Raw genomic sequence first — 24,590 nt, 5'->3', positions numbered from 1 at the left:
TGATTTTGTTTAATTGAGAATGTTTCTTGTTTTGTTGTCTGTGCTATGTGTACTAATCTGGATTGTCCTATGTTACAAAAGGTTTATGTGCCACATAAGTCCCAACTGCAAATCCTGGCAGACCTCGAGGGCGTTTTGGGGCATGTTAGAAGACATCACCATATAGACATCACCGTAAATCCAAAATCAAACACCCAGACTAGGTTAAACATCTTCTAGAATGCCTTTTACAGGACCAATTTTTAACTTCTGGTGCTATGGCTAAATGTTCAGCATTTCATGAAATGTCCTAATCAAAGGATTTTTCAGTGTGGGATTTAGGATGTGGCTTCTATAAAATGTGCTGCTTTATGATGCCTCACTGGTATTTATTTGGCTGTTCTACATTATTAGAATGTATTGTCGGCAAGACTAAATTGTTAAAATTAATGATACTTCATTTGATTAAATTTTTTTTCATATTTTTAGAGATAGAGGAGGTTGTTTTGGTTGCTTGCCCTTCACTACTCCTTTTAGATAGATCTCTTATCCTATAAAGAAAAGCCAGTTTCAAGACATACAAAACGGTGTCTTTACTAACATATTTTCAAAAAAATTAATCTGAAAATATTCATGTTGCCTGATATATTTCCACATGAAGAACAGGATCACTCCATGCTACACGACTAGAAAAACACGTAGCATTCATTTACATGAAAATCTTTAGTTTAAAATACCGGCTCATTTTCTTACTTTTTTTTTTTTTAATTTACTTTTAGAATGTAAATAAAAACCACTACTGTTTCTTTTCCTTTCCTTCTATTGCAAAGCAGACTAGTAACATATGTTCTTGACTTTCATTTAAAGCAAGCACAGCTTTTTCCAGCAGAAAAAAAAAACCCCAAAACCAAAACCGTGATTTCCCATTGAACGGTTGCCTCTCAAGAGTTTTTGTTTTGTTTTGTTTTGTTTTTCCTGCCCACGTAATTTCAGATGCTGCACAACAAACACGTGATGGTTCGTGTTGGAGGAGGCTGGGAGACTTTTGCAGGTTACTTACTGAAGCACGACCCCTGCCGAATGCTGCAGATCTCCCGGGTGGACGGCAAAACTTCTCCGATCCAGAGCAAGTCTCCGACCCTCAGGGACATGAATCCAGACAATTACCTGGTTGTTTCTGCCCATTACAAAACCAAGAAGGAGATTAAGTGAAATAAGCTTCTCATGTGTGAGTGGAACTCTATGTATGTAGGTCCAAATTATTTTCTCAAGTGTAGCGAATTTAGTTTATGCTTTAAAAGGACTTCAGAAAATTTAAGACAGACTGGAAATGGCAACCCATTTTGAAGATCTTTTGAATTGTAGAACTATTTATTTCTAGTACTGTATCTTTTATAGCAAATTACCCTTGATAGGCTAATTACTACAATCAGATAATAAATAGACATATATTTTTAGCCTAATTATTACTCTTTAATACGTGAATGTATACTTAGAGCTACATAAAGGAGTGGATCCTGTTAATGGAAGAAAATACACAATACACTTGTATGAAAATCTTATTACTTTGAATCCTTGACTGTTAGGCTAGTTGAAAAATATATATGCAGGTGGAAAATGAATATTTGTGGAAATTATTTGGTAATGCCTCTTGAAATGAAATAAAAAGTGACTATTTTTATGGTTTGCAACCTTTTCTTAATCAGTAGAATATAACGGCTTACTGCATGCCAAACGACTTCCCAAAGCCATTACTTTTAAAAAAAAGAAGAAAAAAAGCCCAAGAAACCCACCACCTTTTTACTCTTTAAAGCTGAAGACAACGCTGTGTTAGAACTGTGTGTAGATCCTTCCTGTCCCTCCAGAGCCACAGAACACTGCACTGTTCTTGGACATGAGCTTTTCCTTCCCCTTCTTTTTAATTTTGTTAGTCATGCCAAATGTGAAGTATTCGTCAGTAGAGTGATTCACATTCTCATAAATCATTCACACACCTCTAAAGGCATACGTGGGCTTAGTTCATTATTTTGGCTACTTTTCTATGTTTATATTTGGTAATTTATGTGCCTTTTAATGTCCTAGAAAAATAATTTTGTAGGATTATTTCACTGACTGTATAAATTTACAAATGAAATAAATTTTTTTAAAATACTCATACATTTTGAAAGTCTTCTTATTATTTGTAATCTGTCATCCTCCCTTTGCTTCCTACTGACCAGATGCTTACAATATACAATACTGCTTGCTGCCCTAATAATGAGCTGCAGAAAGAAACGGGCAAGCAGATAGCACAGAAATACCCAAATTCTACTGAAAACTAATTTTCCTTTGCAGAGAAACAAAATATTCAAAACTATCCTTGGAATATATTTTATTAGTACTGATTGGTGTTTTTCTCTATTTTCTGATGTTTAATTTTAAAACATGCGCCTTATGATCTGCTCCTGTGGTCTTTAAAATTAACAGCAGAATGTCTGCAGGCTAGAATCAAGACTGTCTTTCATGTTCCATGCCTTATTAAAATCAGCATGTTCTATCTCACTTCTGTGGAACAGGCCCAGCTCACCATCTAGAAATACTTGCTAAATACAAACAGTTCACAACTGCTGGGTGCAGCAGGACATAATTCCAAACAGGTTTTCAGAAAGAAAAGACACAGCCTTTTATTCTTATTTTGAGACACTTTCTAGGAAGATTAAACATATGTCCAAGCAATAAATCCTTTGAAAAGCCCATAGGAAGACCCAGTTGTCATAGAAGCAATTCATGCCCCTTTTTCTGCTCCCTTATGGCAGCAGAACACAGAGCATAAGCAACATTACTTTTTTGAAAAAAAGCAGCACAGCTGAAAAATGTCAGGATCTTAATATAAGCACTGAGAGATCTGTTTTCAAATGAACAGGGGGAAAAAAAAATCACTCCTGAAAGTGTGAGACGTTTATTTTGAAATAATTAGTTGGATTTCACAGAATCGTAGAATTGTTAAGGTTTGAAAAGACCTCCAGGATCATCAAGTCTAACCTTCATCCAAGACTAAGTTTGCATTGCTATTATGTTGGGGTTTTTTAAATATTTGAAGGGGTTTACACATTAATAAATCAAGAGCAGATAATTATAAGAAAGGTATTCCTAGTTTTATCCAAACTAAGATTTTAAATTAAACATGACTGCTTTACATGCTTGGACTGTAGCTATCAAAATAGTCTTTTTTGATTCAGGGTACTCAAAAATCTTTTTTTAAAAAAATCATCTCATTAAAACAAGTCCTGACTTAAAACTTCAACTTTGCCAGTTCCAGAATGGAACATTATATGGACCTATAAAGGATTTTTTTAAAGTACTGTCACTACCACCTAATCTGTGTAAAAAAGGTAAGACTTACTGCATTTGACTGCATTGGTGTGGGTGTGGATAACAGAGGAGGAAATTAAAGCAGGAGCATCCATAAAGCAAACAAAATTAAAAAAACACAGTAAGCTGGTTAGCACTGGAAGAAGGGGTTGTAGTTAAGTGTTGCTGATCTGATAAATGGCATTTTCTTAGTGTATTAGATCCTGTAGCAGTGTAGGAATTGGGAAATTTGTTAGGAGCCTGAGGCTCTATTTATGAAGCTAAAGCTGAGCAGCAAAATCTTGCTCAAAGAGGTACAGCCCTGCAGCCCTTGTTGCAATGAGGGGGGCAGAGCAGCTTAGATAATTTTTCATGATGAATGCTATGTAGTGATCTTAGCTAACTCTACTACCCTGTAACATGCCTGAATTTCAGTGTCGAGGGGTTTGGAACTCCTAAAAAGTTCAACTCATATGAGCTGCAACAAAGCCTCTTCTCAAAGGCCTTGTAGACCAAACCTCATGGGAACTCCAGCTGGCTGTGAATAAACTGTGCTGAACCTCGAGACAGATAAATTATGGGAGATTACTTGTGAAAAACATTATTATTGTATAATGTCAAATATGCTTCACCATGCTGGAAGGCATTCAGAATTAGTTTGGAAATGTAACTGTAACATCTGTTATTGCTTGTTTTAGGAAGTAGCTTCTGTCACCTTGCTGTTCACGTATTACCTGGAGATTTTCTTCCAAGCAGGATTATTTACATCACTGATTGAGGACAGGTTTTTTGTATTATAGTGATACTTGCTCCTTCCTTTGCATTACCACCTTTTTTCTAACAGCAATTCAGAGAAGATATGTAAAATCCATGGCAGCTAGCTCAAGGGCTGCTGGTGGGGCTGAGAGAAATGAAGAGGCAGTATGTGTGTGGGAAGGTACAGCAAGCTCCTTGTTACTTAAGACCCAACACTGAATTCATTACACATGTTCATTTTAGATCTGGAAGATGAGCTGTTTGCCACACTACAATATTACAGATGCATCTGCTGGAAATGCTGACAAGGGTTTGGTTCTTTTTGGGTTTACACTTTGTACTGCTCCGTTGGCTGCTGCCCTGCAGTACCTAACAGGTATAGTGCTGCTGCTTTGCTCTGTCTCCTGCTTTCTTAGCCTGTGGTATGTTACCTAAAATAACGTGGAACAAACAGGTGGGATCATGCAAATGTTTATGGGGCTGGACAGGTTTGCTCAGACTCTGGAAAAACTGCTGGCACCACTTGTGCCTGATGAGCTGTGTCCCAGGAATTTAGTCTGTCACTGTGCCAAATCCACATGCTGAAGTCACCTCTGTTCCTCAGGGCCCACTGTGGTGCCGCCCACCCTTGTGGAGACACAGCTTCTGTGTCTTCCCAAACTTCAGGATGTTCTGCTATGAACACTGTCTCTGGCATAATCGGTGTATTTTAACAATAGGCAGCAGCAGATGGTTTCACTTGCTGTTACTGCAACAAAGACAATGCTATCACAGTCCTGGAGGGTCAGCCTTTCATTCCAGCTTACCAGCACTGGGCTTGGCCTGCCAGGAGTTTTTGAAGTGATCTGTGAGACAATGCTTTCAGATGATGAAGAAGAAAAAAAAAAGGCATAGTTGTACTGTCAAGGTCTAGATAATCTACGTGAAAAGGTGCATTTTAACAACCTCTGAGGCGAATTAAACACCTAGGATTGGGGGGAACAAGGACAAAATTCCTACTGTTTCATATTTATTTAGTGCAGCAGTAAGAAGGAGAGGGAAGACATCTACAGGGAGAGAGCAGCTCTAATCTACAGAGCTCTCAGCCTTGCTGTTTGCTTGCACACTACTGAACTGCAGTATTTACTGCAATTAACGTTACCCCACAACTTAAACCAAGTGCTTTTATTTACCCATATAACTTCCCAGATTAGGTTGAGCCTGGCCATTTGGACAGTTAGTTGAATATGTTACAGGAACTTCCTTTAAAATAGCTTTTTGTAATCTAGAACTACTTACTCCCAAACCTTCTGATGGGTTTTGTAGCTGTAGGAATAAATTTGACATTCAAAACAAGGACTCCTGCGAAGCACAGATCTCTCTGGATTTTACGTGCAGTATGGGGAGAGAGAAGAGCAGGAACTGACTGGTTGCATGAAGTTATTCCAGTGGCTTTACATGAAAGTGTCCATGGTACTAATGCAAGCACAGACTTGTCATCCAAGCCCCTGCTGTATGACTGAGCAGAAGACATTGATGGTTATTTGCTCCCCTTGCAGATCTGGGGGAGCAGGATGACAGAGAATGAAGAGGAAAATGCATAAAGCTTGAAATATCCCAAGTGACCAACTAAGCACAAGTGCTGCTTAAGTGTCTTCGTGTGACCTACTGTCATGTTAAGATTGAAATTCACATTTCAAATTAAGGTTTAGTGTATTTTATTATAATTCAATGCATTTTCACTAGACTTAAAAAAAAAAAATGCTATGACAGTTAATATACTGAAGAGAGCAAGTGCCAGCAACCAAATGAAAATGAAGGCATTCTTCTGCCAAGGACACAGTTTTTTTCAGCCTAAACATCACTTTATTAATAATGAAAAGTCTTCCTTCTCAACTCCATTCTGAAGGCTAAGCCAGGAAACTCATTGTGTCAGGACTGTGCTCCTAGGACAGCATCAGACACTACTGAGAGAGGTAAAAGATGAAATACACAGTTCAAGGGGGGGGGAAAAAGAACCTCTACAGTCTAAAGTAGGTCAGAAATGGGGCCAGTGCAGTACTGAGTCCGTGCATAATGCTCTCTGGGAAAAAAGAAGAGCTGGATCCTTAATGTTTTATCATGTTCCAACAAACTTCCCTCCTCTGTCAAGGCAGTAGCTCGAGCACTAGTTTGAAAGTCTAATTGTAACACATAGTTCAGGTAGCTCTAAATAAGCAATGGTAGCTTCATGTTTGGGAAAGGAATTATAGACACTGCTGAATACAGAGTATTTAGAAAAGGTTTCTGCATCATAACAAGTCCACCTATGCAGGGCAGAAATTTTAGGAAATGAACCGTCCAACAGATTACGCAGTAACTGTTTTCCTGTTTGTTTTTCAGAATTCTGAGAAGGGCAGCACTGCCCTCTTGTGGTAATAAAGGAGAACAATCAATAATAAGATTTTTAATGTTTAACTTCCACAATTCATTATAAATACTTACAGACTCAAATTCACATCAGAAAAATGAGGAGAACAATTATTAGACTCATAATAAAACAGCGTTCTTGTTCTATGTATACAGGATCTGTAAAGGTTTCTATTTTTTTAACTGGTAACAAAATGATTCTATTTGTAAGGACTCACCATGAATCTGCTTTTCTTTGTTTTGAAAAAGGCACTAAATTCCTAAGCATTTCAAAAGTCATTAGGAAACGAAAGAGAAATGTTGTCACCTGCATATTCAAATATATATATATATTTATGAACAACTTTCTACATGAGGACTTAAAGCTTATTGAAGAGCTTGAAAGAAGCATCAAAACCAACACGTGGGAACCTGAGCTGTGCCTAGGCCAGTCATATGCAGACAGACAGACAGACAGACATCAACTGACCAGACAGCACACACATACTGACCCACTACAGGTAAGGAGGCCACTTCCAGGTGAGAAAACCCATCTCACTCCTTTGACAGGGAAGCAATAAAACATGCACAAACAAACAAACAAACAAAATTGGCAAAACCTTAGTGTTCAGAGTTAGTTCTTAAGATTTTTAGTGAATGTTTCCACACCTTGTCCCACAATGGCAAAGTACTGCTGAGTCTTCATATGTAAACAGCAAAAGCCACATTATGAGCAGGTGCCACTTGGCTGCAGAAACTGGCAAGTTATGGGCAATAAAAGTCCTCTTCTCTTCGGTAGCCACGCGTTATCCCACCTGCCACTAAAGACACAAACAGCAGAACACCACACGTTTGTATGAAGATAGGGAAAAGAAAGGAAAAAACCCAACCAACCGACCACCACAAGGTTGTCCAACTGCAATAAATCCTACAATAAAACACCTTTTACACCCAGCAGGTGAGGGACACGCAGCATACCAGTGGCATCTTATACAGACTCCTGCCTCCTGAGTCAAAAACAGCAAGGAGGGTGAAAGATGAAGGCTTAGGAAGCTTGAGTTTCAATGATCAGACTGAATTCTCTACTGCTTTAGAGAAGTTATAATTCTTCACTAAATCTCTGCCTGGCCTTCTGAGGGAAAGTTTACATTAGAACAGCAGTGATAGTGAAGTTCATACATATTTATGCCAACACTGCATGTTTCTTTTTTAAAGAGATACAGATACCAAGGCCACCTCCCTACTTAGTTCAAATGCTTTCTATAAATTCTGAGGGAAGAGAGACATCTCAACCAGCATTGAAAAGGGACACAGAATACAGGACAACACACTGATGAGGTCCCTAGTGCTGAGAGACATGTAAAACTGATGCATCACAGATGCAGAAAACAGGGAAGAAGAGAGGAAAGAAAAAAACAACCTCTCTGCCATCCCTGCTGTGTTTGTGTCCCACTAATGAAGTCTCATTAAGAACACTGCATGATAATGACATGAGAAATACTTCTATTTCTACTCAATTTCCCTTCCTCTTGGTTTTTCCTCAAGTTATTCAGCCCTGTATATGACAAAACAGGATTTTCTCAGCTGAATCACACTGTTTCTTCTTGAAACTTACTCTCAGCCCTCCTTCTCCTCCAGGACGTGAAGCTGCCATTCTTTTTTCTATTTCTTCCTGTTTCTTTTTCTTCTGCTCCACAGAGTAAGCATTCTTAATACCTCGAGAGGAAGCCTGGGAGAAAACACATTTGGGTAAGACCAAGTTAACTATTTTTCTGGGGAGAAAACAAACTGCAAGTCTTGGCAACACCGTTTTGTGAACTGTGGTTTGCGTGAAAAGACTGAAACATTTAGTAATGATATTAATACATCAAGGTAGCCCTTTTAGGATACTGCCTCATACTGTGAGCCATAGGTAAGTGAGGGTGTTTTGTTTCATACTGTTATTACATCCAGGTGAATATATTTAATGCAATTACATGTACCTGCTCTGCATCCACAGATGCAGAACCAGAACCTCTGTTCCCCAAAGTCCACAGATTTGTAGTCTGTGGTTTTTCCAGTGTCAGGGCCTACTCCTGCCCTCACAAACAGGGGAGAAAAGAGGTTGTGCTAGTAGTGCTAGCCCAGGCTGTGAGGAAATTCAACTTTCAAATTGTGATCTGTGAGAAATAACCTGTGTGAGAGTCTACCCTTCAAACTTTCATAGGCTGTGTGGATAGCAGGAATACAGATGTAAAACCTGTTAACTGCTTCACATCCTTGTGGTGACTGCCTGCCTTTTAGGAAACTGGTGTTCCAAGTGAGTCAGGTACCCAAACTGTCTACAGCACCCTAAAAGGAAGAACAGCTCACAGGACTTCAGACTGGATAATGAGCAGTTAAGAAGCATTTACAGGAAAACACTAAGCAGAGAAAGACATCTCCATTACCCACCATTCAGAGGGTAAAATGCTCTCAAAGACAGCAATGAAAAATCCTGGTAGATGTTTTATCTCTTTGTCTTTTAAGAAAACAAAAAAAGTAAGAGAGTGTGATAGTTCGGTTTTCTTTAGCAGCCTAACAGGTCCTACAAAACCTCAAGGCCATCCACAACCCAAGTTGCTTCATTTTCCCTTTCTCTTTAGCCAGTTAAGAACTAGGTATTTCCTACAGTTATGCTTAAAATCCCCTTTGCGATTGAAACCCACTTGTGATTAAAAATAACACGTGGATTGCTTTTAGTACATAGCATGAAACAAAATCAAGAGGTTTTAAAGGACTCTAAAGCATCACTCATCCTTTGCTTCAATTATTTAGCAAACTCTCTTCAAACAAGGCCAACACGGTCCCCATGATCAATGGTCGATTTCTAATTCAATATTTAAATGTCACTGACATTCATATAAATAACACATTCCTTTCTCTTCACAGTTCAGCTACGATCTCTGAGATACACCGTTCAAAATCTACAATAAGTAAAGAGTTTATTTATAAGCTTTTTTTGGGAGGTATGGAAGGAAAAAACCCAGACTGGCTAGTTTTACAGTCTGCTAGAACATTTGCATCCTACCTTTTCTAACTTTAAAGATATTGAAGGAGTTAAAGCTTAGCAACCTTAAAAAGATAGAAGAGTAAGTTCACACTAAGTCTTTGCAGGACTTTGAGCTGATAAACATGCTCAAACTGTTGCCACGTTGATAAACTGAAGTTGCAAGTGCATATAACTGGCATGTTTTTAAAAAGTACAAACAACTGTTTGTCTGCTCTGGTTTGAAATATTTCTCATTCTCTTGTTTTCAAGTCTCAGAACAAGGAAAAAATAGTGTTGAACTTGAACTTTCAATTCTTAGGTTGTTTTTTTTAATTACCATAAAACTTCTCCCATCCAAACAAACTTAGTTACCTGGCAATGGTCTTTGAGCATCTACCTAGCTGTGAAACTTTTAACATATATACAAAAAGGTATAAAAAACATTAATAATACTAGGACATTATTTATTGACAAATCCCACAATCCAAACATGACATCCAGTATTCCCACAGAAGTCCCAGCTCTTTTCCCCATAAAAAGTAATTTGAATAAATGGCATTTTATCAGACGTTACCTCCATCTGCCTCTTTTCAGCAGCTTCTGCTAGCTGTCTTCTTTTTATTTCCTAAATAAAATGTTAGAGACAGTGAAATTTTATTCCAATACAGTCTGTGCATTTTTTTTTAAGTCTTAATTTTTAAGCATGACTCAAATCTGCAATGCGAACTGCCAGTAAATGTCAACCTTAAGTCAATTAGCATCATCCTTCCCTTCACTGCCAGTCGGCAAAAACGAAGTGTTTTCAGTGACTAATGTGCCAGAAGAGCAGCTGCTAGCACATTTACCGTCCAACCCCACCAGAAATCGTTATTCAGCTTGTGTGCATCACGCCTTCACTCCAAAAATCCAGGCTGGGGTGAGAAGGCGCGCAGTGTGCATCCTTCCAGGAGTTTGGAAAGGGGAACGCTCGCTCTTCAGGCCAAAGGGGCTCCCCTTCTCCTGCCCCACGAAATCTTCAGCCGAGGGGCAGACAGCTCAGAAGAGGGTTCCTACCCACCCAGCGAGAACAAACGCCACCCGGTGCAGGGCAGGTAGAAGCGAGCACCACTACGCACTGAAGAGATAAGCCCAATCCTTCTCATTTCTCGTTAAAATGTGGGTCGCACTGGCCACGATTATGCACAAACACCCTCCACGCGAACCATCCCACCACCCCCCCCCCAGTCTCCGCACACCCGCACCGGCGCCCAGGCGCGGCCCGGGGGTCAGAGCACCAGCGGGCGGCCCCGGGCCCACAGCTCTCCGCATCCCAGGCCCAGGGCCGGGCTTCCTTTCCCCAGCACAACCGCTGCAGGAGCAGCGGCAGCCGCCACAAAACCTTTTCTTTCGGCCAGGGTGCGCGGCAGCCCCGCGGCGCGGCCGCCATGTTGAGGGGGGAGGTCACCGCCCCCGCGGCGCTGGGCGGCACCGGTAAACAACCGGGCGGGAGGAGGACGAGGAGAGAGAGAGGTTCGGGGGATTCGGTCCCACACTCACCGGGTCGGGCGTCTCCACCGCGTCCTTGGCGGCGCCCCCCAGGCAGGGCAGGCACTGCCCCATGGCGGGACCGACCGCCCGCAGGCCCCGCGGCGGAGGCGGCCGCGCCCCACCCACGGCCCCGCGCGGCGGCGGCGCCCGCCCCGCCCTGGGCTCGGCGCGGGGGCCGGGCCGGGCAGGGCCGGGCGAGCTCCCTGCGGCAGTTAATTAAAAGGAGGTCGTTCTGTGGCGGCAGAGGGCCCGCTGTGTGATTGATTTCCCAGCCGGTGCCGGGCTCAGGGCCCGCTGGCGGCAGGCACTGCTCCCGTTCCCCGCCCGGCGCTGGCGAGGGCCGGCGTAGCTGTCACCCGGTGGTGTCTCTTCCTGGCTGTGGGGTGATGGATGGAGTTAAACCTAGAGGGGGTTCAGAATTCTAAGGTAACAAGCAGCAGCAACTCCCTGGACGGACTGAGGTCAGCATGCTCTCCAGCATAAACAGCGATAAACATCTGCTCAGAGGAACAGAACGGAGCGTGGCACCAAGTGGAGACTACGTGGCCCCTGTCCATTCTGACCCCGGCAGAATGGGACAACACTGCGGTACTGAGACCGTACAGCACCTGTCTGACTAGGGAGAATCATGATGTTCTGCTGCTGAAGCCAACAACCGTGTCGAACCCCCTCCTCAGGTGCCAAACCACGACCCCCCTTCCCCCCCATTAGGTACACCAATAAGAAATAAAAGGTATTTATGACTAGAGCCACTCAAACAGAAAGCAAATAGTATAAAAGTAAGTTGGGGATGGGGGAAAGCCGGAGAAGATCTCCAATGAAACTACTGGCATCAGTCTATGGGCTGAGTCCATCTTTCCCCCTCCCAGAGGGACACCTTGGGTGAGAAACATACTCTAAGTGCGTTAAATGCTGCTTTTAGGACTAGAGCTTTTGCTTGTGCTTACCCCATACCATATTAATTAGATTGCTTTATATCAGAGCTTGTGCTCGCTTAATATATGTATCAGTAGATTGCTTTAAAACATATTTTTGCAGTAGACACTATCACTGACAACCATCAAACCTTATTAACCTGTCACAATTTGTATTAATAAAAAGGATTATTCCATAAACTGTTAAAGTGAGTCCTTGTGGTTGCCAGCAGCAGAAAACACCTTGGTAGGATGCGCTGGGGGGTCCTGGCTCTGTTGAGTTCTCCCTAACAAGGGAGGTCAAGGTCCCCTCTGATCTTGTGAATCTGTTGGTGAAGGGTCTCCTTACAAGGTGCTGACAGACAGAACACCAGGGTCTCAACTTTCCTGGGGGACCGATGATCAAAAATCTGAACTCCCACCTTTCACATGACACTGCCTCTTCTGCTATTTCTCCCTCTTAAAGAAAAGAAAAAAAACAACTCCAGCACTACCCTGTTCAACAGCATTTCCTGAATTTGAGTGTTGGAGTATGCACCCATTCCCAAGGGTTATGTGGAGACTGTAATATATATTCTCCATAAACCATCATGCAATGTCTACCCAGCTTCTTGTCTGCCTCTGTGATTTTGAACAAGGTATATCTTTTTGCACCCGTGTTCTTGTCCTGCCATTTAGTCCATGAGCCTGGGATGTCATACACTACTGTAAAGTACAAATTTAAGTTTCTATGTTTGTTCCCTGCAGCTGTAATTAGGCATACAATCATGTAGGTTGTGTACAATAGCGTGGTTTAGGTTGGAAGGGATCCTAAAGACCATCTGGTTTCCAAAGCCCCTGTCATGTGCAGGGACACAACCTAGACCAGGTTGTTCAAAGCCCCATCCAATCCGGGCTTGGACATTTCCAGGCATGAGGCACCCACAGCTTCTCTGGGCAACCTCTGTCACTACCTCACCACCCTCCTCTTAATATCTGATCTAAATCTGCCCTCTTTCAGTTTAAAGCCATTCCCCCTTTAAAGCTAGTTGTATCGCTGCATGTCCTTGTAAACCTCTCCAGCTCTCTTGTATGCCCCCTTTAGGTGCTGGAAGGGGCTCTAAGGTCTCCCTGGAGCTTCTCTAGGCTGAACAACACCAACTCTCTCAACCTGTCTGTGTAGGAGAGATGCTCCAGCACCCTGAAGGTCTTCATGGCCTCCTCTGGACTGGTTCCAACAGGTCCTTCATATGTTGGGGCCCCAGAGCTGGATGCAGCGCTCCAGGTGGGGTCTCATGAGAGCAGAGTAGTGGAACAGAATTGCCTCCCTCAACCTGCTGGTCACACTGCTTTTCATGCAGCCCAGTTGGCTTTCTGGGTTGCAAGTGCACATTGCCAAGTCATGTTGGGCTCCTCACCTCCAAGTCCTTCCCTTGAGGACGGCTCTCAATCCATTCCTTGCCTAGCTTGTATTTGTGCTTGGGATTGGCTAGATCCACGTGCAGCACCTCGCACCCGGCCTTGAACTTCCTGGGGCTCGCACAGACACACCTCTCAAGCCTGTCAGGTCATCAGAGGGGGTTACTGTGTTGTTGAACTAAGTACTTTACACAAGCCACAACACTGGCCTGGGCTTTCTGGCCATTGAAAGTCTTACTGGCATAGTGGGAGACTGAGGAGGTGTGCTGGAAGGGGGAGCAGAAGGAGGCTCACCTGCTGCCCATCCCTTGCTAATGAGGCTGAGATTGTGTGCAGGTGGGCACAAAAGCTCAGCAGAGCACCTTGGCTGTGTTGTGTCATCCTGGGAGCTGCAGTGGAAGTGCTGCAACCTTCCTGCTCCACAGTGTAGTTTGTTAGGAGTTAACCTCCTGCTTTGTAACGAAAGCATTTTTTTTAAATGTTATTTATTTTTAGAATATCGAGGTTCCATTGTTTTGTGGAACTTAAAGTGCTCAGTATTTGTCAGGCTTCAGATTAGAACTGTTGGGTGCAAGTCCACTGTTGGATGTGTTAAGATTTAGAAGAAGATTGACAGAACTTGCTTGGACAGAACTCTGCATGGAGAAAGAGAGCACAGGTTTCTGAAGGAAGTGTGACCTGATCAGACACGTAACTGAAAAGGTGAGTTGTTCAGGAAAAATCTCGGTTCTTTTAATGTGTCTATACAAAAGAGTCAGAAAGTTGGGTATTGAGAAGTAGCAGGAAACATAGTAACAACTTGTGTTCTGTATCAAAGGGCTTACAGGTTGTCACTGATGGTTTTCAAGGCTGATGATTTTGTTGCTGAAGTAAGAAGTCACTTAGATTGAGGTCCTTTACCAGCTGCTTCTTTTGGGATATCCCCAGATTGTTAATGTCTGGTAGCTCAACAGTAGCAGATGATGGGGGTGTGTGTGTGTTTCTTTTAGTGATTTGAGGGCATTTTTGTCCACTTCTTCCACCCTGCCAAAAAATATTGTAGTAGAATAACACATTAGTTATGTAATTAACTTAAAAACCCCCACCAAACCCTACATTTAACGTTGTCATTAACAGTAGTAGCACGTTGCTTTTAAATGGGGCCGCTAGGCTGATTGGTTTGATTGATTTATTTATTTTTTTAAAAATTCATCTGATGAATTTTATGTAGTGAGTTTTGAATATCTGATTTAACAAGAAATACCTATTGAAAATGTCAGTGACCTTTCTGCAGGATTTTGGCAGTACATTAGAACATCTAGCAATTTGTTGTCTTTTCATTTGTAACAGTTTAGTTATGGTGACATTTTTGTAAGTATTGAATTATGCCATAACTTTTATAAATGTTGGTTAGTCTCTAACTCTTGTCTTCATGATATCCAGCAGGTGGTACTATTGACACTGAAATTTCCTGTATTTCCCAAATCCATAACCACACTTTCAATTTACTGTTTTGGTTTGATATTACAGGCAGTTGTATTATTGCAATTGCATGTAAACCTAGCAAGAGAAACCATTTCTGACTGATAGTTTATGAAGTTATCATGCTTATATGTTTGTATAACTGATATATATATTATGTTTATAAAGTTCTCATACTTATTTAATTATTTAAAAAGTAAAACTCATTTATTCTGAAATTATAGTTAGATTTTAACTTGGATCTGTTTGGTTACTTATTACACCTCTCTTGCAATCATTTTAATTTTAAACTTTAGGAATCTTTCTTCAAGGGATGACAAGTGTCTGTAAGAGTGGCCATGACTCAATTGTAACTGTGGTTTGGAAATTAGAAATTCTTGCTTTTGCTATAGACAGCTCTTAAAGCAACTTTCCAGAAAAAGCATAGAACAGCTTAGTGCCAGGCTGTCTGCTGGAATAGTAGCTACAGCATCTCTGGATGTTTTTACAGTTCTTTGTGGCCCTGATGTTACTTGTAGTCATTACCCACTAGTTTAAATACCAATAGGAAGCCTCTTCAGCTAATCAATACTGTGATTGCTTTCCCTGGGAGCAGCAAAGCCCTGATGGGCAGTGATGTGTGCCAGGTATCCCTCTGCTTGGATTAGCACTGACACTCTCCACAGCAGTTCCACTCAGTCAGTCTCACTTAGGCTATTCCTTCCCTGGCTGTATGGTTGCATGTCACCATCCTTGTGGAGCAGGAAATTAAAGGGGACAATCAATTTCTGGCTGTGAAAGAGTTCATGTGTGTGTGTAAATGCCACCTGCAGTACAGGGGAATGTGCTTGTGGAGCCCTCTTGGTTACAGACCAGCAGGTCAGGCTGGAAGGGAGCGATCCCACCACTGCCCTGGCCTCTTTGGGGCCATTTAGGTGCTCTATAAAATATGTATAATTCAGCCAATAAGTTATGAGAGATAAAATACAATTTTTATATATGTAGGCATATCGTGAAGTTGTAAGATATCCAAGTTCCAAATGGGACTGGGTGTCAGGGTCTTTTTTGGCCGGATAAGGGAAATATAAAAGTTCTTTAAAATTAAAATATTTCAGGGCCATGTGGAAATTTTGTACACAGGGGTTTCTTCTCTCTCTTTGGGCTAAGCACAAAGGAAGATCCATCGTTTTTGACAGAGGACACTTTACAGCCAGTCAGAAGGACGGGAAGCCTCTTTTTCAGAGACAATAAACCTTTTTAGGCAGAAATGAATATATTATACTTATCTGAAAAGGGTGGGATTTTTTGAAACTCTAAAATGTATGGAATTTAAATCCAAAGGGTCTTTCTCCTCGAACTCAGTGTGAGACCAGACCCAGCACGCTGAATAAATTCTTCTGTTTCATGAGTTTTTGCTGTCTTTCTAAATTTAAAAGAGGATTTTTTTCCCACAAGTGGTTAGCTGCAAGAAATTCTGCTGCACTTTGGGCACACCGACTAGATTGAAGCTGGCAACGGCGCTGGTTTTAGAGCCTCAGCTGCTTTGTTCTGGCCCCTTCATGTTTGGGGGGTTCAAGAGCAGCCAGTTGTGTGAAGTCTTCCATGCAAAGCACAGTTACTGGAGCCACTGGCTCTGAGTATTGCTGTAAGGAATGAACAAAATGTGACTCTGGCGATTTTTATTTGTAGCATTTTATTTATATATGGGGAGGTTGATTCCCACCACAAAAGTCATGAAATCTTAAGACATAAGTTCAATCTCACCTTCATTTTACTTCCAACAGCATTCGTGGTAGAATAATATAAGGATCTTTTCTTACTGCTTCCAAATCAGGGTCTTTATTATTATAACGGATTGTGGGCCAAGAGAAAAGACAGTTCCATGGGATGAGCACAATTTAGTGACTTAGTATTTTGTGTTGTCCTAGAGGAACTCCCAGGAGTTCCTTCTGACAAGAACCTTAGATTTGTCTACCTCAAACAAATGACAAAGATTTCTAGGCAGTGACTGGTTTTGGACAATGTGGAAAACTAGCTCTATCCCTAACTTCAGAGGGAAGATACTGCATATGAGCATAGTTGAATATTAGCAGTGAAATAATAATGAACTTTAATTTTTTTCCCTTTACTTAGGTGGGATTCTGCAGAAAATGTTGTGAAGGACATGGGATCTGTAAGCAACAGTTAGATGAAAATATACAATTAATGTCATGGCAGATTAAATGTACTAATTCTCAACAACATTGAAACTTTTGAGACTTTTTAAAAAAAGATGGTAGCAAGGCTTGGGGTTTTTTTATTATTTATTTATTATTCTAACTATTTCTAAGCAGAGATGAGCAAATATGGGGTAATGCTTAATTCTAGATTATGGACACAGATATTCAGCATTCACTTAATGAGTTTTCTCAAATTTCATTTTAGATTTTAGCTTAGGGATTACAGTGAATTTCAGACTGCAATCCAAACTCTATAAGATCTCTGAGAGTACAGCTTTTGTTGAGGTCCATGAAAACTGAGCATTTTTTAAGCTATACCTTAACTTGCATCATGGATTTTCAGCCAATCTTCATAACTTTTTTGTTAGCAATGAATCCCTTTCCATTAGTTTCACATCTTTCTTCATAGATTGTCACGATCTGCTCCACAGAAGCAAGACAACTTTAAAGGTTTAAGGATGTTGCTAGTTGGTGACTAAAAATGGGCATACTACATACAAGCCTTTTTGTCTGTACATTTTTCTAATGTGCAAAAAACCATACATATGCAGCACTGATATTTCTGGGATAATTCAGTGTACAACTCAGTAGCATCATATCCTTGAATAAAATCTGTAAAAGCATGTGGAAGTCTTATTAGGCTGACTATCCAGCATATAATGAAAAACTCTGAATCTTTGATGAAGCTCCTTCCAATTTCTAGTTAAAGCAAAGAAGGGTTTTAGGTACTGTGCTGAGCATGTTCATATGATGCATTTGTCAGTCCAGAATTCCTCAGTTAGACAGTAATTAGGGACTGCCAAAAGAACATCTGTTTACAGTCACCACTTCTAGGAATAAATCCAGTTCATGAAATAGCTTCTGTTTGAGTACAAGGGCGATTAAAACCAAAAAGGAAGATTTCACTGCTTTTTAAGGTCAGTTTGCACTCTGCTTGCCTTTGTGCTGCTCCACAGTCTGAAAAATCACTGTATAACAGACTCCTTTCCAAGCCATACAGCAATGCATATGCTTCTTCCCTCTAGCATGTTAGCAGAGATAAACTTGGAGCTGTTTGGCATAAAATGACTTCTAAAAGAAATAAAATGCAGCCAGTTTTCCCGCTACTGGATGAGAATGGGAGCAGATGATTCTTGGCCTTTGTGCATTCTTCCTGGTCTCTGCAGGCACCTGATATTCTCCAGCCCTGCCTGGGGCACCAGTTTTGTATCTTGCTTATGGAAAGGAATTTTCAGGCTCTCACGTCTTCCTTCTGCATCTCAAATACTGGTTTGACACAAGGGCTTGCAGTCTGTTCCCTACCATAGTGTCAGGCTTTCAAGAGACTGGTACAGTCATAAAGCACCCCATTAAAAAAATATATATTCTGGCTGAATTTTTTTCCTGCTCAAAGTTGGCTTGATACAGTTGCTCTAACGCTTTCCTCTTTGGTTCTTTTTTTTTTTTTCACTGGTTGACCACTCTCTAAAGTGGGTCTCTACTGTAGAGCTGCATCTTTAGACTGGAGAAATGTTTAGGCTCTTGCCAAAGAGAGGGGTTTGTGGAGAGGACAGTGAGAGCAGGGACATCCTACAGAGTCTTCTACAAGGCTCTGGTATTTTCATACTTAAGTGTACTTGTACTGTTCGTGTGTGTTTGTGTTGAGTTATTTTTTATTTATTTATTTTTTTAAAAACCTGATACATTTGCTCAGTGGGCTCACTCACACATTTTAAATCAGTATTGCAGGGATGGGGGAAAACCCAAGAGATGAAGGGCACAGACATGCATTTCTTTTTCTTTCATCCTGGAAATGTGACTTAAAAATTAAACCTTTACCTTCAGACAAAAGTAATACACACTTGCTGTACAAAAACAAAGCATCACAAATTGATGTTTGCAGTCAGCAGATGCTGCAATGTCTGACAACATACCATGTCTGCCATTTTTCTCTTTCCCTTTTTTTTTTTTGTGTAGAGTGTCAGACTAGAACTTAAGGATAAAACTTTCAGTGATATGTAAATCTGTCACCCATGGTGACAGAATATACACACCAGGCTGTGTATATACCCATGGGTGCATGTTCTGACATTTATAAGAAATGTATGGTAACGTGTATGTGATTCCATGAATGTACCAATACTTCTTTGCCTCAGTTGTGTCCTGAAAACAAGAACATACCTGAACTTTACCTAGACACTTGGACTGTGTCTAGTGATAAATTCATGAGTAATAATTTTAGGATTTCGTTTACAGTGAAATGCCACATCACAGTAAAAGGAATAGAGAATAGAAACAGGAAAACTAAAGGTAAAAGTCAATTATATAACATTATAGTGAAGTTCTAGGAAGTTCTAACAATTAAATGTGTCAGGGTTATGCAGAAAGGCAAGAACATTTTTCACACTTAGAAGAAATATATATAATTCTAGTATGTTGGTTAATAATAAGTGATCTATGCAAAATCTTTATTATTGCATTTGAAATAGTATGATTTGTAGAAAATCTTCATAAAATTGCATAAAACTTCTACTTTCCTTGTGGCTGACTATATTTAATGAAGGCTCTAGGAATAATTGAAGAGAAATCATCCCACAGGCCATATAGGTTGCATCCCATTAACCATAGTGAAATTCAGGAAATGGTGAATAAATGGTAAACTGCCAGAATTTTGCCAGTGTATTGCGTTGCCAACAAATCTTGTTGCAGAAAATTGTCTTTATTTACTGGTGTTTCCAGAAATTGTTACCATATTTTTCAGGACACATCAGCGTCTGAGAATGTTAATGTTTTAATCCCATACTAGAAGAGAATGGCAATGAGAAGAGAAAGCCCTTTATTGCTCTCTGATATACATTCATGGTGAAAAAAGTGTGTTCCTGCTAATTACCAGCTTTAAAACAAATGGGCAGACAGTGAGCCTTTCCAAGGAAACACTGGACCTGTGCAGGGATAAGGCGCCAGCATTTGGGAGCACGTGGGAGGTTTTATGACTGGTTGTGGAGAAAAAGCAGTGCAGGTGGAAGAGCAAGTGGGAAGTATGAGTGCTTCATACTGGCTCTTACTTAAATGCATCTTTGGAAGCAGTGCTTGCTGACTGGCTGCAGCATTTAAAAAGAAAGACTGGTTTTTCTGTGAACTGTAGATTAAGTCCAAATCTCCTTAGTATAATGTTTCTGTGGCAACGTTATGCCTGTTTATTCTCTCTAGCTGAATGCAGACTTTGGATTCAGATAAAGTTACATTCCATGCCAGAAACAAGTTATCATTTAAGAAACATGAATTAAAACAGTTGTGCCCAGCTACTGTAGATTGGTATGGACTTTCTGGTGGGATATCACTGAGTGTGAGCCACTTCCAGTTGAGAGCTGACTATAAGTAAATTACAAATTTCTCTTTAAGCCTGCCCAGTTATCAGTCAGACTTTCTTTATGAGCAACTCTTCAGACTACAAAAGGAAAGTTTCTTCAAGCACTACAGATTATGCATACTCTGCTACAAGTTATGGTAGACAAACGTGCCTTTTAGAACTGGCTGGCTTCTCATCATCATCTTAAAGGACTCTAGAAATCTCAGGCTGCAAATTAATCGTGACTACATGTTTTGAGTGATTGTAAATGTGAAGTTTATCCCAATATGTTTTCGAACAATGCATAAAATGAAGTTGCACTGAGTGTGAAACTGAGGTGTGACTGTAGTCTGTGTTATCCAAGTCTCATGTCATATTAGAGGAGCCACTGAACTGCAGCAGTGTTGGATACAAATGGGCATTATGGAACAGTCAAGCACTAATGTGGCACTGTGGGAACTGTTAATGTTTCAGGTCTTTCTGTTACTACAGTGACTGGCTGAAAACAAAAAAATAACAAAGTACAATAAGCCTGTTATGGAGGATAAATTCTATTTGTCTTTTTAACTGCCTGTTGCAAAATATTTCTACTATTGGCTTACTGAGATATGTTTTCATTACTGCTCTTATGCTTCCTATTTATCTCCAGTTTTAGTTTTTGACTTGTCAATGACTAAATGTCACCTGGTATTTAATAACTATGTTAGCAGAAGAATTACAACTGGGTTACCAAGGTGGGAGGTGCTACTTATTTAAGGAATTTGTAAAACCAGAGGCTGATCTCACAGGTATAAACTGTACTCACAAGGTGGTAGTTGTGCATCAGGTGAATGGGAAGGATGCCCCAGTGTGATTGATATCCTGTATAAATAGAAAATGATCTTCCACAACATTTTTCAGCCAGGTGCCTTTTTAAAAATAGTTTTCTGAATAAGGTTTGGAATATATTTATATTCAGTACTCGACATAGACATGTACAAATCTTGTAAGGGAATCTCTGCATCCTCCTATCTCTCTTTCTCTCTCCCCCCCCTTCCCCAAACGATTGTCAAGTGTGATGTTATGACAAGTGCTGTCACAGCAGCACATCTTCTGTTGGGTGCTGTTAAGAGCACAAATTAAAGCAAACCAAGAGGGAACCCGGTGAGTACACTCCAGAAAGCCAAGACGTGACTTGGAAAAATAGCAGTGGAAGTTTGTTTCAACCATGAAAATATAAATTTGTATGAAAGAAACAGAAGAGGAGCAATACAGTACTATTATATATCTGATTATCTATGACAGAATTTAATGACAAGCAAATAGTCAGTGTATCATTTGAGCACAGATGTTTCTGAGTGTCTCAGGAATTATGTCTAGATATTTGAAGAACAGCTTCTATCTCTATTCCAACATGTAATTCTAAAAGCCAGCAGCTAATTTTTTGAGCAAAAAACAAGTTTGTAATGAACAAGATCCCAGAACTCTGCTTATTGTTCCACAAAATGAAGTGTCCTCATGATATAAGACCTACTGTTAAGTATGAACAGTGCACAGATCTCATATCATTAAAGCAACCATTAGGGTAAATGTATGTATTTTTTTATTTTTAGTAATATCTACTTGGTGGGCTATGTTTTGGTTTGATTTGGGGTTTTTTTCTATTAAGCTTCTTGTGGTCTATTTACACACTACAGCTTCCACAAACATGTTTAGAACCTGAAGAACGTGCTTTTCTGACTTAAAACTGAGCATATTAAAAAGCTTCATACCTTCTGATGGGGAAGAACATGTGCACCAAGTGAAAGCTTCCAAGGCCAGTGCTTTCCTTCACGCTATTCAGAAAGTTTCACTATACCTTTGCATAGATGTGCATCCACAGGGTGGAAGGTGGTGATAAATTACTCTGAAATTTAATATTTGCAGAACGCCATCTTTGCTTAGCATCCTGCTTAATGTTAAATAGCTTGTGTTTATACCTCTTGGAATGACAGGATATCTGACTCCCATGTTATGTAAAATGCCAGGACCATAAGAATAGAAGCTATTACTCTGAGTGAAGAATTACAAGTGATGAAAGGAAGATTTAACTTTCCCCACCTAAATAATTATATTCTCTAGTCCTTATGTTTCCCCAGGAATAAAATCTTGTATCCACTGATGTCTTTGTAACATTTGCAGTAAGATCTATTCCTGGTGAAACCAGTAAAACGTAAATGCCAATACTCATCCATGTAAAATACTTTTACAGGGAAATTCCTTATTATGATAAGATGATTTACACTGATAATAACATCACTTTCAGGTGTCCATTGTTAACTGCAGATTTTACAGAAATGTTACAACATTACATCTGAATATAACCAGGTTCTTGTGTGCAGCTGGATCCAGTATTAACCCCAGGCTTTGTCCATGGTTTAAGTCTAAGGAGTTATAGAGGTGTAATTGAACCTTTGCACAACTTTGTCCCACAGGGTTAAGGATGGCAAATCAGATACACTTATATAAAAATGAGTGATTCATTATGAAAAATGATTGGACAAAAGATCTGAATCAGAATTATTTACTACACAGTATAGAAACTAAAATGACTAGTATAATATAGTGTACTATATCAAAGCAATTATATTAAAACTATCAAAAACCCCAATTATTAAATAGAGATTGATGTTATTCACCAAGACCAATGACCATGGGTAAATCTCTTCCACTCATCCTTGAGGAGTAACTTAGAGGGCCATCCCCACCCAGGGCAGGAATCTCCACACACACTCTAAGAAGGAATGTGTTAGAAGAACTTGCCCTTTTTAAGTGGGACTGGACTTTTACAGCATGAGGTGATTGACTGTCAGTCCTGTGTCCCCACACTGGCTGTGTCAGCTTAACATTTTTAGATAAGGGTACTTTACCATGTCTGCCACACCTTTACCTCACTATCAGGGTGTTTAGCATAGGACTTGTATATTAATGTCTTGCAAATGAGAGTGTGTGAAAAATAAATATGCTATATTTTTAAAATATGTGGTTTTATATAACTTGTATTTATAAAAGAATATAATGAAGAGGCTGGAAATTTTAGTTGGAATAGAAATGGGTGCTGTTGTTCTTCAGAAATATTATTTATTGTCTTGAGATTTTTCCAGAATGAAGTATAACTGTTTTGTTAATGGCTTTTCACCCTGCAGATTAAAATAATTCATCTAAGATGTTTGGGGCTTTACTTTTCACTGTTATTTTTCTTTTCACTGAAGACATAAATGCAATGCAAACCTCTTTTGTCGAATCTGTTAATCTCTGGATTAACAGGAGTTGTTAAACTGATTTGCAGAGCTTGTTTTGAGAGTTATTAAGTTACACCTCTTTCCCCACACTTGATTAAATAGTGACTTTTAGGATTACTACATATATTAAATTCTGTTCGATGTAGAAACTGTTGTTTTGAAGACTTTCTATGAATTGTAGCAGAACCAGTGCTGCATTTTAATTTATTTGTAAATGCACACATTTGTTTGAATACTTTTATTTTATACTCGCTCTTCCAGAAGACAGAATTGAATTTAGCATTCTTTCAATATATTGGGCACTCTAAAGTTTGTGTGAATGAGAAGACGTGAGTCTGAGTTGAATTTTATGTCTGATGTTGTAGGTCTAATTAAGCAAGCTGTCAAACTTTCAAAGGAGTTTGACAAAATCTCAGAGGAGTTGTGTTTTCATTTTAGGCTAGTCTTGTCCTTTTCAAATGTAGGTCAGAAAATGGTTATATTAATTCATGGCTTTAAATAAATTTAAATGTATTTTTTTCTTCTGAAGTTAATTCCATTATGAAGAGTCCTATGGCATTTAACAGGAAAGAAACCAATAAGGTTTTCTACATAAATTACATTAGAAATGTGCATATTTTATAGGAATTATCTGTTTTTTAAAGAAGGTCTTTGAACCCTTCCCCAGAATTGTATTGTAGGTATAGGTTTTTTTCTTCAATGCCAGGAGATACTTTAGGTTGACTATTTCTTTGTGATATTTTAATATAACCTCTCACAAGGGTTTCCATCATAAGATGTTCTGCTATAATACACGTTGTGACATTATCTTTCAGGTGAGTCAGTTGTGCTGATTTGAATTTAAACATGAGGTGAAAATATTTAGTTTATTTTAATAGAACCATAACAGAGATGGAAAGGGAAGAAATTGCTCTTACCTTTGGATGCATTGCATTGGCTGACCATGACCTGCTTCAAACCACACTTGGTTATGTGAAAAGTTACCAGCTGCAGGCATAGTCATTTAAGCACTTACATGTAATAGATGAGGAAAATGGAACCTGGCACCCTCTCACTCACTAA

The 24,590-nt window shown here is 39.9% G+C and overlaps 2 protein-coding genes and 1 long non-coding RNA gene across 7 annotated transcripts in view; 1 reads left to right on the top strand and 2 right to left on the bottom strand.

Moving 5' to 3' along the window:
* GAS2 (growth arrest specific 2) overlaps positions 1-2,134 on the top strand; it is an 84,111-nt gene extending 81,977 nt beyond the window's left edge. For all 4 annotated transcript variants that reach the window (XM_032690380.1, XM_032690379.1, XM_032690382.1 and 1 more), the window contains one exon: positions 973-2,134. In XM_032690380.1, coding sequence (XP_032546271.1) covers positions 973-1,191 — 219 coding nt within the window. In that variant the 3' untranslated portion in view covers positions 1,192-2,134. The remainder of the gene's footprint in view (positions 1-972) is intronic.
* A 3,753-nt stretch (positions 2,135-5,887) lies between these two features.
* SVIP (small VCP interacting protein) lies at positions 5,888-11,099 on the bottom strand. The gene is made up of 4 exons (XM_032690384.1): positions 10,979-11,099; positions 10,017-10,067; positions 8,048-8,161; positions 5,888-7,253 (listed from the first exon to the last, which is right to left on the bottom strand). The coding sequence occupies exons 1-4, from the start codon at positions 11,039-11,041 to the stop codon at positions 7,239-7,241; spliced, it is 243 nt and encodes an 80-aa protein (XP_032546275.1). The 5' UTR covers positions 11,042-11,099; the 3' UTR covers positions 5,888-7,238.
* A 3,192-nt stretch (positions 11,100-14,291) lies between these two features.
* Positions 14,292-22,969, bottom strand: LOC116788548. Of its 2 annotated transcripts, none has more exons than XR_004357680.1 (3): positions 22,926-22,969; positions 15,272-15,473; positions 14,292-14,304 (listed from the first exon to the last, which is right to left on the bottom strand). It is a non-coding gene; the product is annotated as an uncharacterized LOC116788548 (long non-coding RNA). The 2 variants fall into 2 exon arrangements; XR_004357682.1 differs by lacking the exon at positions 22,926-22,969 and adding an exon at positions 22,020-22,056.
* Between the last annotated feature and the right edge of the window lie 1,621 nt (positions 22,970-24,590).

The sequence above is a fragment of the Chiroxiphia lanceolata genome, chromosome 6 (genome assembly GCF_009829145.1).
Source record: "Chiroxiphia lanceolata isolate bChiLan1 chromosome 6, bChiLan1.pri, whole genome shotgun sequence".
Taxonomy (NCBI): Eukaryota; Metazoa; Chordata; class Aves; order Passeriformes; family Pipridae; genus Chiroxiphia; species Chiroxiphia lanceolata.
This window is presented reverse-complemented; position numbering and strand designations above follow the sequence as displayed.

What these genes read in the sequence shown, in the direction of transcription:
- SVIP (XM_032690384.1), bottom strand. Translation starts at nt 11,041, where the DNA reads ATGGGGCAGTGCCTGCCCTGCCTGGGGGGCGCCGCCAAGGACGCGGTG. An exon ending in CGGTGGAGACGCCCGACCCG is followed by an intron (nt 10,068 to 10,978) that starts GTGAGTGTGGGA and finishes CATTTTATTTAG; the next exon opens with GAAATAAAAAGAAGACAGCT. An exon ending in CTGAAAAGAGGCAGATGGAG is followed by an intron (nt 8,162 to 10,016) that starts GTAACGTCTGAT and finishes GTTTTCTCCCAG; the next exon opens with GCTTCCTCTCGAGGTATTAA.